Source organism: Frieseomelitta varia, unplaced genomic scaffold, assembly GCF_011392965.1.
Source record: "Frieseomelitta varia isolate USP_RPSP 00005682 unplaced genomic scaffold, Fvar_1.2 scaffold_326, whole genome shotgun sequence".
Classification (NCBI taxonomy): domain Eukaryota; kingdom Metazoa; phylum Arthropoda; class Insecta; order Hymenoptera; family Apidae; genus Frieseomelitta; species Frieseomelitta varia.
The window spans coordinates 712,947-727,945 of NW_025110064.1; the positions used below are offsets into that span (position 1 = coordinate 712,947).

Consider the following 14,999-nt stretch of genomic DNA (forward strand, 5'->3'; position numbering starts at 1 on the left):
TTGTAAATTGAACGTGAAAAAATTAAAATTAAAAATTAATTTTTGTAAATTAATTTAGATGTAAATCAATTATTCGATAAAAGAGCGACTTTCTGTGGATTATATGTTAGTATCTCCAAAATAATTAGCACTAATTTTAACTTTAACTTTTCTTTAAAGGAAGACAATTATACGGATATTTTTAATTAACTTTTCTTTGAAGGAAGACAATTATATGGATATTTATAATAATACGTTTATAGCTGTGTTATTCATTTAGTGTGAGATAAATGTATTTCTAACATAATTGTTCGGTTGTTGAATACATAAGTATATAAAATACATAGGTATATGAAATTGTTAAATCGAAACGAGAAATGAAATTTGAGATAACTATGTTTCGGAAATTCTGAACGATGAAACAAGAAAGTAGGACGAGTTATATTATGTGTCAGGGTTAGAGAGCGAGAAAAATACGAAGCTGACAGGATTTATCGATTGTAGTTTCGGCTATTGCAGCATTTTCATTATAGCTACTTTAGCTTTCATCGTATAAATTTTTCACAATTTATTTATCAAATCGCAATTTAGGTTAAATTTTTGAAATGTACAGTACGATTATTTAGTGGAAGATGAAGTAGCAAATCAAAAGTATAAAGTTTTTTTAAAACTTTCAGCAGATACCTACGAATATTGTTTTGATTTACACAAATATTTATTTTATATTATCGAATTAAATTCAATTAATATGTTGACCATACAATATTACTAAACTAATTTCGTTTTATTTTAAAATATGTCAAAATAGTAATATCACAATGTTGTGAGAGATTTAATTAAGTAATTTCTAATATGAAGATTTATTTGATATAATTTACTTAATTAAATGTCTCTCAATATAATTGCTATTGATACAACATATATCTTACGTATCCCACAGATATATTCTATTACTAACAATTTTATTGTAATTGGATGTATATTCCATTACATCTAACAACTTTATTGCAATTGTTTCAAAAGTATGTTTCAGAAGACTGATGTTATATTTCATGAAGTAGTGTTCAAAATTAGAGTACATGAAAGCAGAACAAAAGTTAGAAATAGGACAGCAAGCACTTTACATTACTTACTTGTTTAATCCGTCTAGATTAAGAATTCCAATTTCTCCAAAGAAGTCCCCGGCTTTCATAGTTGTTAAAACTCTTCCTGTTTCGCTGATCACTTCTAAAATTCCGTCGGCTATTATGAACATTTCTCTAGCTACTTCCCCTTTTCGACATATCGAATCACCAGGTGTAAATATATAAGCCTTCATTTTCAGCACCAGATCGTGTAAAAATTCGGGTTGACATTCCTATAAACATAGACAAAGATAAATTGTGAATCAATTTGCTCAGACATTAATTAATAAATAATGCAAATTAAATACTGAACTTGAACATTTTGATCAATAAAGTTGTAATTATTGGTTAATGTTAATCCTTCCAGCAATATGGCTATCTCACATATTTGAGGATCAAATAAAATACAAAACAAAGACATATTATACATAGATAACTATTTATGCATTTATTTATTTTATATTATCATTTCTTTAAATCTTGAACTTTAAGTTTAGTTAGATGTTAACATTATTTTATTTACTCATCTTGGGAAGGAAATGGTATTTAACAGAAACGTGATATATATATATATATATATAATGTTACAAAAAAATTTATATATATCATATAATAATATAATAAGATATATATATATATTTTTTTTTTTGTAAGATATTTCGTTTTCGAGTTTGAAAATTTATAAAGTACACATATACCATGGCAGTTTTTAATAAAACATATTCAAAGTTTTATTTGTTTGAAAATGAAGCTTTAAATAAAAAAAATTCATTCTAGATTTCTGATTTATTTTTGCACGTAGAATCACCTTTCTTGTCAGGACTAGAATTTATAATTATAATTATATTATAATAAAATAAATATAGTTATAATTATTAATAAAATAAATATCTCGTAGATATACAATGTTTTTGTATGTTCTTAAACATAAATCAATAATTGTAAACGAAAAAAAAAAAATAAACGAAAAAAAATTCTTCATTTAATACAGTTCTTTTTAGCAATACTTCCTTGTTTTCTTTCAACAATATAAATTTCTATTCGTTCTTATGCATTTTTTCGTCATAAATTTTATATTTCACAATTCAATAATGCATAAACGCAAATTTTTTTAAAATTTAACTAAAGTTTTTAAAGCACAACTACAGAAATATGTGAGACACAATTTTACACGATACAAAAAGTGCAAGATGAACAGCACATTTCTATATTCTTCCAATCACTTAATAAACTTTTATCCAGACTTCGTTTCTTCATTTGCATTTTATAGTTTATTTCTATTCGAGTTGACCAGAGATTCACACTGTTTACAATTTCCTGTACCGAGCGATTTCTTCTTGCGTAATCGATTTACAATAGACTTCGTTAAAATACGATCAATGAAATCACGAACAAGTACCACCGCGTGTGGATAATGACATAAATACACAGTATGATATGGTAATAAAAAGACATTAAAGGTTTGATATTGCTAGCTTCATTGAGACAAACGGCGGCGGTGATTAAAACTCACATAAATGTGCCAATTACAGAGGACAGTAATGATGGGTTGTAAAAAATTGTTCTCTTCTGTCTGCGAACGGTTTACCTGCGAATTGCGCCTCTGTGAGCGTTACAGTTGTAGTGGGATTTTCATTATACAGATATGACGTGTTTTTATCATAGAATCGTGGACAATAAAAGATCAAATATCAATCGATTTCTGAAACTTAAATTAATTATTGTCCCTTTGCGAGAATTGAATATCGTTCGAGTGATTTCGTATAAATATTTTTTTAAAATAGTTATTTAAACATATTTTTTTTAGTCAAATGCTTCTTCAGTTTGATAGTTATTCATTAGTGGCGAATAAAACTTCACTTTTTATTTTTATTTCTTATCCGTTATCTGAATAAAATTTTGTAAAATACTGAATAAACATAATATATTAAGAATTGGCGTAATTCTTTTGCAAATATACATAAATAATATTTACAAATTTGTCATTTTCTTTCTCCTTAAATTTTTGTACAAAATTTTTTTTATGTTTTCGCATTGTATGCATTTTCAAAACTTACGACTTCAATATATGTACATGTTAGAATTTCGAAAGAAATAATACTCAACTAAATAATATAATAATGTGATTCTTTCACATATACTTGAATTGTAATTAATTATATTTAAAAATAAAAGTTGTGATCATATTACTCTTTGTGTACATATTTACATCATCGATATATAGATGTTTATACATGAAATACATGAAAAAGAGAGTCTCTTGTACAAATTAATTACAATATTATAATAACTAAACCATTTGTACAATAACTAAAATACTAAGCCTGTTTGTCACTGTTACTGTTAGGATGTTGTTAATAATTTTAGTAGTCACTGTGTTAAATCTAAATCCATGTAACACAAAAGTTTCTGCATTGTCTTTTGTTATTTTCTATTATTTATAATTGTTATATTAAATCCTATTAGGCTTCTTTCTATTTGTATGTTATATTTTTATTTTTAATTATGTTTTTTCTTATTTTTAGTTTTGTGCATTTTTATTCTTATATAATACTATTGCATTCAAGATTAACACATGAATAAATTCAATTAAATTATTTTTAATTATGTTATTTTCTTATTTTTAGTTTTGTGCATTTTTATTCTTATATAATACTATTGCATTCAAGATTAACACATGAATAAATTCAATTAAATTATTTTTAATTATGTTATTTTCTTATTTTTAGTTTTGTGCATTTTTATTCTTATATAATACTATTGCATTCAAGATTAACACATGAATAAATTCAATTAAATTATTTATTTCTCAGAAAATCTGTTTCACTTAGAATGAAAAGCAAAGGATATTTCAGAATTTTGAGAGTGAAAACAACAGAGAATTTAAAATATTCACATATCCTGAAATGAAAGTAATTTTATATTTCATGAATAAACAATTATTTCTTATCGCAGTGGAAGATGCTTTTTAAGAATATTGTTCAGATTGTTGTTTAGTTGTTTAAATTGTTCTACAACTTTTAAAATTATCTTTCTATTATTTTTGACATTTTACATTTCGCGACATTACTTTGAACATTTTGAATTATATGAATGTTTGTCAATTACTCATTCACTGGAAGAAGAGTAAGAGAACTGTTTAATTTTATCTATTTAATTTTCAAGGTCAGATGATAGAATATCTTCACGCTTATTAGCTGATATGATCGCATACGCAAAGTGACTGAAATTAGCAACCCTCTTATTGATTCCTTGAAGACGACCTTGCGGTTTCTGCTTTCGCATAGGATGATATTGAGACGAAGGGTTCTTGTGAATATTAACGGATGCTTGTTGTCGTTAAACGTATACAGAGACGTATTCATGCATAGTGCAGGCTCATTAAACATAGATATAACATAAATATATTGGACAGGTAAAACCGTGACGTAATTCATTCGGATATTGTGACCTTTCGCTTTTTCTATTCTGAATTTTCATGCTATTCCTCGCTCTTGTTTCTTCGTTTCTTCTTTGAAAATTTTTGTATATTACAAATATTACAAACATTATAATTATTCCAAATATCGTATCTTAAGGTTGTTTAAACCTTTGCTCTTTGAAAGTTTTCATGGCATGATCGATCGTTATCTCCATCATTCTTCTCGGAGAAAATTTTGTTGAAATTGAGGATTTTCTCTTGAAAGGAGAAAGATTATGAATATTTATAAAAGTTCTCTTTTTTTTCAAATATTTGTCAATATATAATAAAAAACATATAAAAAAATAGAAGAAAAACAATTTTAGCATCGCACCGATGGACATCAATAAAATACAAAATGTCAAAACAGGAATTTCTGATAATATATATATTTGATAATATATCTTAAAATCTTGGTCAATTGTGTTTTCGGTATCCTTCAATTTAAAAAAGGCAAAAGCTTAATGTATTTCTCTTTGAAATATCCTTAATTGCATGCTATTCATTCAACGTTTCTTTCATCGGCGTTCAAATGTCAAGTGTCGCAGTACGAGCGTGAGTTACTTCATCGTAAAGATTTCCACTCATAATTTTTATCCGCTCGAACGAACAATGTCGAGAACAAATCTTAAGTGGGATATTGAGCCAACTTCTTTTTTATATCTGTCCCTTTCTTCTCCTTTCTTCGGCCCTGTCCTAGGTGGTACGAAATGGCCGCCAGATGATGGAAATTCTTCGGATATTATTTTGATGATCCCGCTCGATGCTTCCTCCCCTTCCCTTAAGATTTCAAATTTTCTCCTTGAGGCTCATCTCGTGACATTTCGCTGTTTCAACATCGCGTCCAGACAGGCGAACCCACATTCGTGACAAACTGGCGCAGCATTTGCAGCGGATGTACTCGAGCATCGGAAGAAATTGTCCTCGGCGCTGGCCTTATGGTGCCAGACGCTTCTACTGTCAGCTGTTTGTTAAATCTGGGACGATTCGTAACGTTGTGTATTCGCGAACTATGTCACCTGTCTCGAATGAAATTATTCAATTGTTGTCTAAAGAAATGTCTGAGGAAGTTTTGAAGAATATCAAAGCTATATCATCTGTTCAATGAAGATGCTGTTCAAAATAATATTCAAACACTACATCGAACATTGTTCTAATGATGTCTGATATATCAAATCACGGTTTGGTTCCTCAGTTGCTCTTTTGAATTGATTGGCATCGAATAAGCTTGCTAAATAAATGAATTTTTTCTTTTCCTTTTTTCGTGATTTTCTCTAAATTGAAGCAAAAACAAAGCAAATCTTTAAAGGACTTTTTTTTTCTTAGTTTACCGATTTTCTACAAATTCACAAAGTCTTGACATTGAATTCGGGACACTGTATAATTTAATACATAATTACATCTTGGCAGAATAAATTATGTGACTTTGACGGCTTAATTATTCTCTAAAGAGATATTTGAAGAAATTGTAGAATTATTTTCTTTTTTCTATATTTTGTATTTCTTATTAATTACAGTAGCTTCAACACTTAAGTAAATGTTCTATGAATTTACGATGTATTATGTAAAACATATATTTGATTCTATTGTCAATCTAATGAAACTCAATTATCATGACTGACAAGATGGAAATATTAAGTAAAAATTGCTCTATAAATATTAAATATTTTTACTTATAAGAAATATATATATTCAATTTTATAAAATCTATGCATGAAAAACAAAAACAAAATGAATACAAGAGCACTGCTCTTGTCCTTCCTCATTTCTCATACGATAGATTTCACAAAATTAAAGTTAAAATATCTCTTGAACGAATAATTTTTCGACATATATAGGTTAATATTTTTTTTTTATAGGAAATGTCGAACTTCATCGATTAATGTATAAAAAAATCATTGATTCTATTAAAAAAAAAGTTGCATCTTCATTTTCCAGATGCATCGTTGCATTTACAAAAAGGTCTGTAGAAAAACAGAACCTAGAGGAAAGTAAGTCCTCTTATATTATATCAATCAATTTCTTCTTCTACAACTTTTCTTGTATTTCCTATTATTCTTCAGATATAACTTATTGCAATTGCTAGAATCACCCTGTATTTATTTATGATTAGTTCCAAATTTTACCAATATAATCACAACAGTTGCGTTTCATTAGACTACTCATGAATTTTTATGCAACATATTCTATGCAACATACATATAAATGCTTTGTTTGGAAAATGAGAAAGAAGAGTTCAAAGAGACTTTAAAATAAATAAATTATGTTCCTTGCTACTTGTGAAGTACATTACATTTTTGAAATAACATAAATCGATTCTTGTCTAAAGAATTGCCTCAAGAATTTTCAGTTCTAAGAAAGTCGAATAAAAACTTCAAAAATAATAGCTGCACTATGATAAAGTGTATCTCAAACGTTGTTCAAAGATTTATATGTTATCTGCTGAATCGGTTGAAGGAGTTTGAAGAGGATTTTAAAGCGACAAAATTGGGTGAACATTTTGAACATGATATTTTATGCTACATTCTGTACCGTTTGTTAATTCTAAGTTAATTAAGAGAGTTTCTGTTTTTCTTTGAAGTTGCTCATGTTTCTTTTGATACAAAGTAAGATACAGTATGTGCATGATCTCTCTTGACAATGAGATTTAGAAAAAGGATGGAAAATATGCATTATAATATATTGGAGTGTATAATTTCGTGTAATGGAATGGTTTTCTAAATTAAAATAATGCATACGTGTTAATACTGGTGTAATCTGAACTTGTACTACGTCAAAGGGATTACTATGCAACTTTCTGTGATATAAATGTATTGTAAAACAGAATTATGAAGTGAAACTTGGTCAAACTTCGAAATCACCAAATCAAATCGTATCAAAACATTGGTTAATTAGCATTAATTAATTAGTAATATTAATATTAATTAATAATATTATTAAATATTTAATAATTTTATTATTCTTTAATTTAAGTATTCTTTGTTTTATGTTAAATATAAAATCACTGTTTATAATACAAAAGATATTTTTAATTGAGAAATATTTTTAACAAATTTATTTAGACTTGCTTATATTATTGTTAAAGTTTCGTGTAGAATTAACACAGATTTGATGTAATTACATAAATCTTTTCAAAAGTTCATGTTATAAGTTAAATATTAAAAATTTTGAATAATGATAATTCTGTGATAACAATAATGACCTAATTTCATGAAATGATAATTCTGTGATAACAATAATGATCTAATTTGATTAAAATCAGTTTCTACGTCATTCTTTTCGACCAAACTTGAAATGTTCTTTTCAAATATATTAATTTAAATATTATTATGTTTTTAAATGAACTAATTTTTACATTTTAAAGTTTCTTTCTATATCTATTCAATTATTCAAATATTTTAGTCTTTTATTTTTGTCGACATTTTATTAATTTTTTATGCAGTCTATAGCGTGTTCGAAGGGACAGAGTCAGATTTACAATTGATTATGCGGAAGTGATTATGATTATTTTGTCTAAAATAAAACGATTCACGACGAACAGTTTACATTGTGGAATTTTTCAAATTTTACCAATAATAATTATAATTATTATTATCATAATATATAAAATTTTCTAATTTCCTAAATTTTCTTCTCATTTTGCTCATTTTAGAAGTTGTATAACAGAACTCTGTTTATATGAACTTTATTTATTTGAATACAATATTTTAGACAATTTTATCTGATCCAATGAATTCTTGTTGGTTGAACTCATTTATTTGAACCTGTTACATGAATGAAGAATCACTAGTAAAGAAGAAAATCAATGCACTCTTATAATATTATATGAACATCAATTATATAAACTATTATATAAACATCAATTATATAAACTATTATATAAACATCAATTATATAAACTATTTGTATTCTAACAAGTTCACATCAGCAGAATTCCACTGTATTTACTTTTATCGTTCTCGAGCAGACAAAGTTATAGTTTTCGTTAGGAAAAAGACATTTTCTACCAACATAAAAGAACTAAGAACAATCAGTAAGAGAGATTTTGCAACTGAGTGTGCGAGCTTGTAATTTCGAGCAAGCTTAAAAATAACACCCCTCAGCTGTTTTACAGTTTATAAAAATATTTTCTTCTTGCATGTGTCTACTTTGTACATACACGTACGATCTTCAATAAATATTTTTATTTAATTTTGTAATACAAGACAGTTGTTTAAGAACAAGTAATATAAAATATATGGAATTTTTATTCATTTCTTTGTACTCTTTGAATTTATGTAGTTCATTAGCTTTCATAGTCCTTAAATGGAAGTGTCTATTTTACAAATGTCACGTTCCATCAAATTTTTTTCCAGACTTATACGCTTGTTTTGTGATCAAATGGATCATAACGAGAAAACAGGAAACTTTCATTCAAACATGGAACAAATATTGAACGTAAATTTATGCATGGAATTGCAATTTTTGCAATAACATGACAGTTTTGTATTTACTACTCATCGATATTCTTTGCAATGTGCAGTGTAAAAGGTTACAAAATTAAAAGCTTCAAAACGCGAGTAGATGTTTTTAAATGGATGTTGAAGCGGTAGTGAAATTGACGTTGCTTGCAAGTTGTTTGTAAATGATATTTGCAAAAATGAAAGACACACATAAGCAATATTTAATAATTTAATATGTAAATGTACATAGTGAAAAATGTTTTAACCAAAGTTGTTTAGTTTAAAGGAGAATATCACGTGGCGCAAATTATTTTCTTTCAGATCAGTGATAGGGGAGATTTTAAGGTCAACTTTATCTTTTTAAATGGAACCGTACAATTTTAAATTAATCGATTTATCTGAAAGAAAGTATTAATCTATTTGTGTTAGGAAATCATTAGTTCAAAAACTATTTCAGTTTTAATTTTGCAATTGAATTAGTATGAAAGATATCACAACAGTATCGCTTTCCTTATATTACAAAATCAAAGCTGATTTCCTAAACTAATAATAATTTTTTTAAATTATAAATAGGTTAATACTTTTTTTACCTTAATAGGAAATGTTCAAGTAAATCGATTAATGTAGTCAAAATTATGTCATCACATTTAAAAAAAAATTAGACTAACCTTGAAATTTCCTTCACAACTCCATCTATAAAAATAATTAATAACACACGTTACGTTCCTTTACATTAAACAACTTTTATAAGAATATTTGTTTTTAGAAATTCAATCTTTTGCGAGATATTACCTCTTTAAACGGAACGCGGTGTATAAACGAAAAAAATTCCGACAATTTGCAAGAGATGTATACTTTTGTGATGTCAATATTGATCAGTAAGAAATTCTAACAAAACTATATTTGACTTTGTTCTTCCACGAGCATTGTTATTATTAGTTTCGTTAAAATTAAGTTTACTCTTACATCCAGAAAATCTGATATTTTAGTTTGCTATTTTCGTGAAATCACGACGTCTTCTGTGTTTTATGTTCTAAAATTAGTTTGAATGGACGTTGCTTATTTTAAGGTTTGCTTCAACTACTTAAGTGAAACAAGCTTTACCAAGAGAACGAATTCGAACAGAATACGTAAATTCTATTTATATTCATAGAAGTTTAACCAGTGTACTTTTCTATGAATGATTTATAAATCTTTTATATGGATGATAACTTCGAATCTTTTATTGAACTTTTTATCATACAGAGAAAGTTTCAAAATAAACATATTCCAATTTTAAAACAATGCTTAGTCGACATTTAAGTTTGGAGATAAGTATCTTAAGACAAATATAGTACATATAGTACATATATCTTAAGACAAATAATTTATTTATTAATGTATTTATATATTAATATAATAAATATTATTTATAATAAATTTATATATTTTGAAACTATATGTATTTACCTCCAAAAGTTAAAATCTTTTTTATTTAAAAAAGTGGAAACTCACGAGCACACCTATGAAAATGTATTGAGCAAGTAAAGATCGACAATGCAAAAAGAAATAAAAATAATAATGCATATTTTTTAGTGATATGAATGTATTCATTGTCGAATATTTTTGCATATTAATTTCAATGTCAAGAGTGAATGTTAATGTAAATAATTTGTACTGTTCAATATTCTAGAAAATATCCTTTTAAAGTAAAGCTAAGACTATATAGAGGGTGTCCCATATGAAGCTATCCATGCAATTTTCTCTTAAGTTCTTTGCTATAGAGAAGAAAGTTTCAAATAAAGCTTACGTTGTTTCGAGAGAGATCTTATAATGGCCACAAATCTTATCTAGTTCTAATAAACGAACAAGATTTTCATAGTTGGTCAAGAAATATTCACCTGCAACATTCACATTGTTACAACTCAAAAAACGCACAGTTTTAGTTGCCACTTTCTTCGTTAGAGTATGATATATCTTTCATCTTTCCACTGCGAATAAAATTTTTTTTCCACAAATACGTTTTATTCATTTTCGATCAATTTTATGGGACGAAAGTAAACTGTTTCTTTAAAGCGAATGGTTTTTGCTGTTCCAACAGTGACATCATAAATTTTTTTCCTTTTCTTTCGCTCATAAATCTCGACCGTAAAGAAATATTCGAACGAATTAAGTAAAGCAACGCGTTTTATGGACTTTTATAGCAAATTTGATTTACTTCATTTTGGTAGCATTATAAGCGTTGCTTCTTTTCCAACAAAATGTAATGTAAATAATATCGATAATGTAAGCTGGGAATATCGTGCTTCGTTCGAAACACGAAAACAAATTTTGTTCTCAAAATTGCTACTGGACATCGCCTGGGATTCTACGCGGGATTACTCTGAAGAAAAGTTCGTTTTCCTTTTATCGCAGAACAAAATTCTCACCAACCAAAAGTTTCACGATCTTCGTTCTTTATCCGCGAGTTTCGCAGTTTGCAACGTCTTTTAAAAATTTTCGTCAGAGGTCTTGTTTGCTGAGACAGAAAATTTCCTGAAGGCCTTCTACGCTCTCTTGTTCGCATCAATTTTTCGTATGATTCTATTTTGATACATAGATCAAAATCTGGAGAAATTTCAATTTTCTCACGTCAGAGATTTGGAACTTTTTAAAAATTGTATCATTATCAGGTGACGTTAGATTTTCTAAGAATTTCAAAGATAGTGCAAATAACGTTACGTTTAATTTTTTTCTTTTAAATTTAGTTATTATGTATGTTGGCGCTCGTAACGGAAGATTGTGGTGATTGCACGTGCCTATAATTTACAAATAGAAGTATATAGTATAACAATTATTCAAACTTTAATTTCAACTGCTTTAATTGACTGCCACATTAGTCATAAGAGGAGATTTTTTTTTCCTCCTGGAAGATGGAACTATGGTAGTCATTAGTGATAGTCATGTTTAGAATAATTAAACTAAAATGAATATCGTCAATGAAAAAATTTTAAACATCATAACTAACTAGACAATATTAAAAAATAAAAAATGCACCATTGAACAATTTCAAAAATTTTAACTGAAACATTAGAGAGGTTGATGATTGCAATCTCCGCAGTATGTGGTGACTTTTCTTGTATGTATATTGAGGATGATTCGTTAAAAGAATAATAGCATTTCCATTTATTAATATAAATTCTCTGTTAGTTTATTCTTCGAATAAACTTATAATCATTAATTTCTAAAGGTTCAATAATTACTAAAGATTCAAAGAGGTCAATATAATACAATATACTAAATAAATATGTGTAAGATAAATAATATATGTTTGAAGAATGCATTTTTTATTTGTTATATTAGCAATCGTTCAATATTAACTTTAGTCTTTTGATAATTTTAAACACCAAAAAGGTTAAGAACTATATTTAAAAAATATTTATTGTATAAAAAACATTATATTCTTTAAATACCATTATTCTTATTATACGACCGTAATTGGTTTTAAGTCTAGAGATATTTGAAAAATTCGCGTAGTTAAATAATTTAATTTAAAGACATTTTATTATAATTGCGCATGATATTCATAATTACACAAAAGCCAGTATCTTCTATGCTGCTATTCATTTGAAATAGTTGTGTAACATTTTATATTGGATTTATATGTACATAACTAGAACGAATAAAAATATCTTTTGATGTACTTAGAATATTAATACTTAAATTATAATCATAAAATTATAATTATAAACACGATTAAATTATAATCATAAAATTAATATTGAAGAACTTATTTTATATTACAGTATCTGTTGCATATTTGATGCAATGTGATATTACTGCATAATTTCATACTTTGTATCACGTTGTGAATTAGATTTTTAACGTTTAATGTTTCAAGATTTTCAAGTCACTTTTTGAAATATCATTCTTTTTTTTGCTGAAGATGAATATTCATGAAGGATACATATGATTATTAAATTTCTTGAAAAGTTTCTATCTATAAAAAAGTTCTTCGCCGTGGTAAAAGCGCTAGCAGCTTGGATTAATTTCACTCTTCACTGAAATCTTGTTTCGCGAAAAAGTTATTACTCACTGTTCCTCGTCGTACATTTTATCAGTGTCTGATAATGAGTAACATATTGATTACATTCTTTTAGGTCAGCTTTTACATTACAATGTCACTAGATTTCGACCAGAAGACTGTGTACAAAAAATTTTTTTCAAGGATGTGAAATAAGAGAATACTGAAATAAAGAATTTTGCATTCAATGAATTATTTGAATTCGTCAAATAAATTATTTGAGTCCATCAAAACAAATACCAAAGATATTAGTTAGTTTCTTCCATTATCAATTAAAAATTGTGAATATCACATAGAATAGAAGATATATAATTTTTAGTAATCGCAGATTATACTTTGAAACACAAATTAAGTAGAGCTTCCTTTATTTACATACATATATCAATTAATTTTACAATATACAATTGCTCATGAGTTTCTGAATTCTATAACTATTAAGAAATGAAATTTTCAAGATGAACTTTTATTTAAAAAATACGTAAGATTCAAGTCTTAAGAACGTATGAGTAAAAACAAAGAAGAAAATCCCCAAAAAGTTGTTAAAATAAGAAATGTGTACATAGCATCTAAAAAGAAATTCGAACAATTTATTTCTATATTAATTCACTCTAATGGCACTACTTTTGACACTAATTATTTATTGCAGACGATGCAAATGTTTCTAATGCTTTTCTCCATAGTTTCCATTATTTTATTTTTAACATTATTTCGTAATCTTCAAATCTTCTCTCAATCTTGGCGTTGACGTTCAGACTGTATAGAAAAATAATGTTTAATGCATTAGATGCATTGTGAAGCAACCATTCTTGAAGAATCCAAGCGGAAATGCTTCGGATCGTTATTCTGCTAAAAATAAAAATTTTCCAACAAGCTTGATTTATTCGTACTTTTGTTTAAACTTTGTTTGGAAATGCTTAGATATTTATACTTATTTAAGACACCGAAAATTTTGCTTTTCACACGTAACACGAACAATGTGCTTTTTTTAAAATCAGGCATTCTTCTATTTTCCAAATAATTTATGCGATTTTTAATTAACAAAAATAACACATTTTTTTCTCACAGCGCATTAAATTTCTGATAAAGATTTTTATTATTCGATCTTTAATCGACACAATATTAAATTTAATCTCTAAACTATTGTTGTAAATCTATCCCGATAACAAATGTCCCCATTATTTCTATTTAAATTTATGTTTTCTCTTCTCTTCTACGCTATTGATGGCTGTATAGGATTCACCTTCGTATTGGAAGGATCGCGACCAAAGATTCGTGGTTCACGAAATGTATCCTCCTTTTCCGTCTATATATCTTTCTCTATATAAATCATTTTCCTCCGTAAATCGTTGGTTGGTGTGTGGAGTACAGCGCGATTCTGGAAATTAGGTTGTAGAGATCCTGTTTCCCGCAGATGGTGAGATATTCACTGGTATTCAGCGTCCAAATGCACTCGTTGCACAAAATATGTTTCGCAGTATGAAGAAATATACATCAAGAAATATACAGACAAATATATATCCAAACTAGAATACTGTACTGTGATTTTTTTAAGTTTATACAATGAAATTTAAATCGTGGAGACATTTCCGTGTGTAATTAAAATTATTTAATTATTATTAAAATTATTTATTTATGACAATTATTTAAATTATTAGTTAATCATTTAAGTAGTCAATTATTTAATTCAATTATTCTTCTGATAAGTATGAAATGATTTTAATTTAATTTAAATCTCTTTTATTTTAGTTTAGATTTATTAATATTTAGTAAACGGGTAGATGTTTGTCCGTGAAATTTTATTTCTTTCAAATAAAAACTTTTATATGCCTGTTATTAGAGCACTAAAGTAAATTTTTCTTGCAATGTGATAACAACACTGGGGAAGTTGCACACAACATAAATATATAAGTTTTATACAAACGAGAAAAAGTAACCACGAAAGAAATTATGTT

The 14,999-nt window shown here is 26.9% G+C and overlaps 1 protein-coding gene across 1 annotated transcript in view; it reads right to left on the minus strand.

Moving 5' to 3' along the window:
- The window catches only part of LOC122530073, a 40,117-nt gene that overhangs the window by 7,501 nt on the left and 17,617 nt on the right, over positions 1-14,999 (minus strand). Inside the window, exon 2 of the mRNA XM_043656722.1 lies at positions 1,113-1,336. Within this exon, the coding sequence (XP_043512657.1) occupies positions 1,113-1,336 (224 nt within the window). The remainder of the gene's footprint in view (positions 1-1,112; positions 1,337-14,999) is intronic.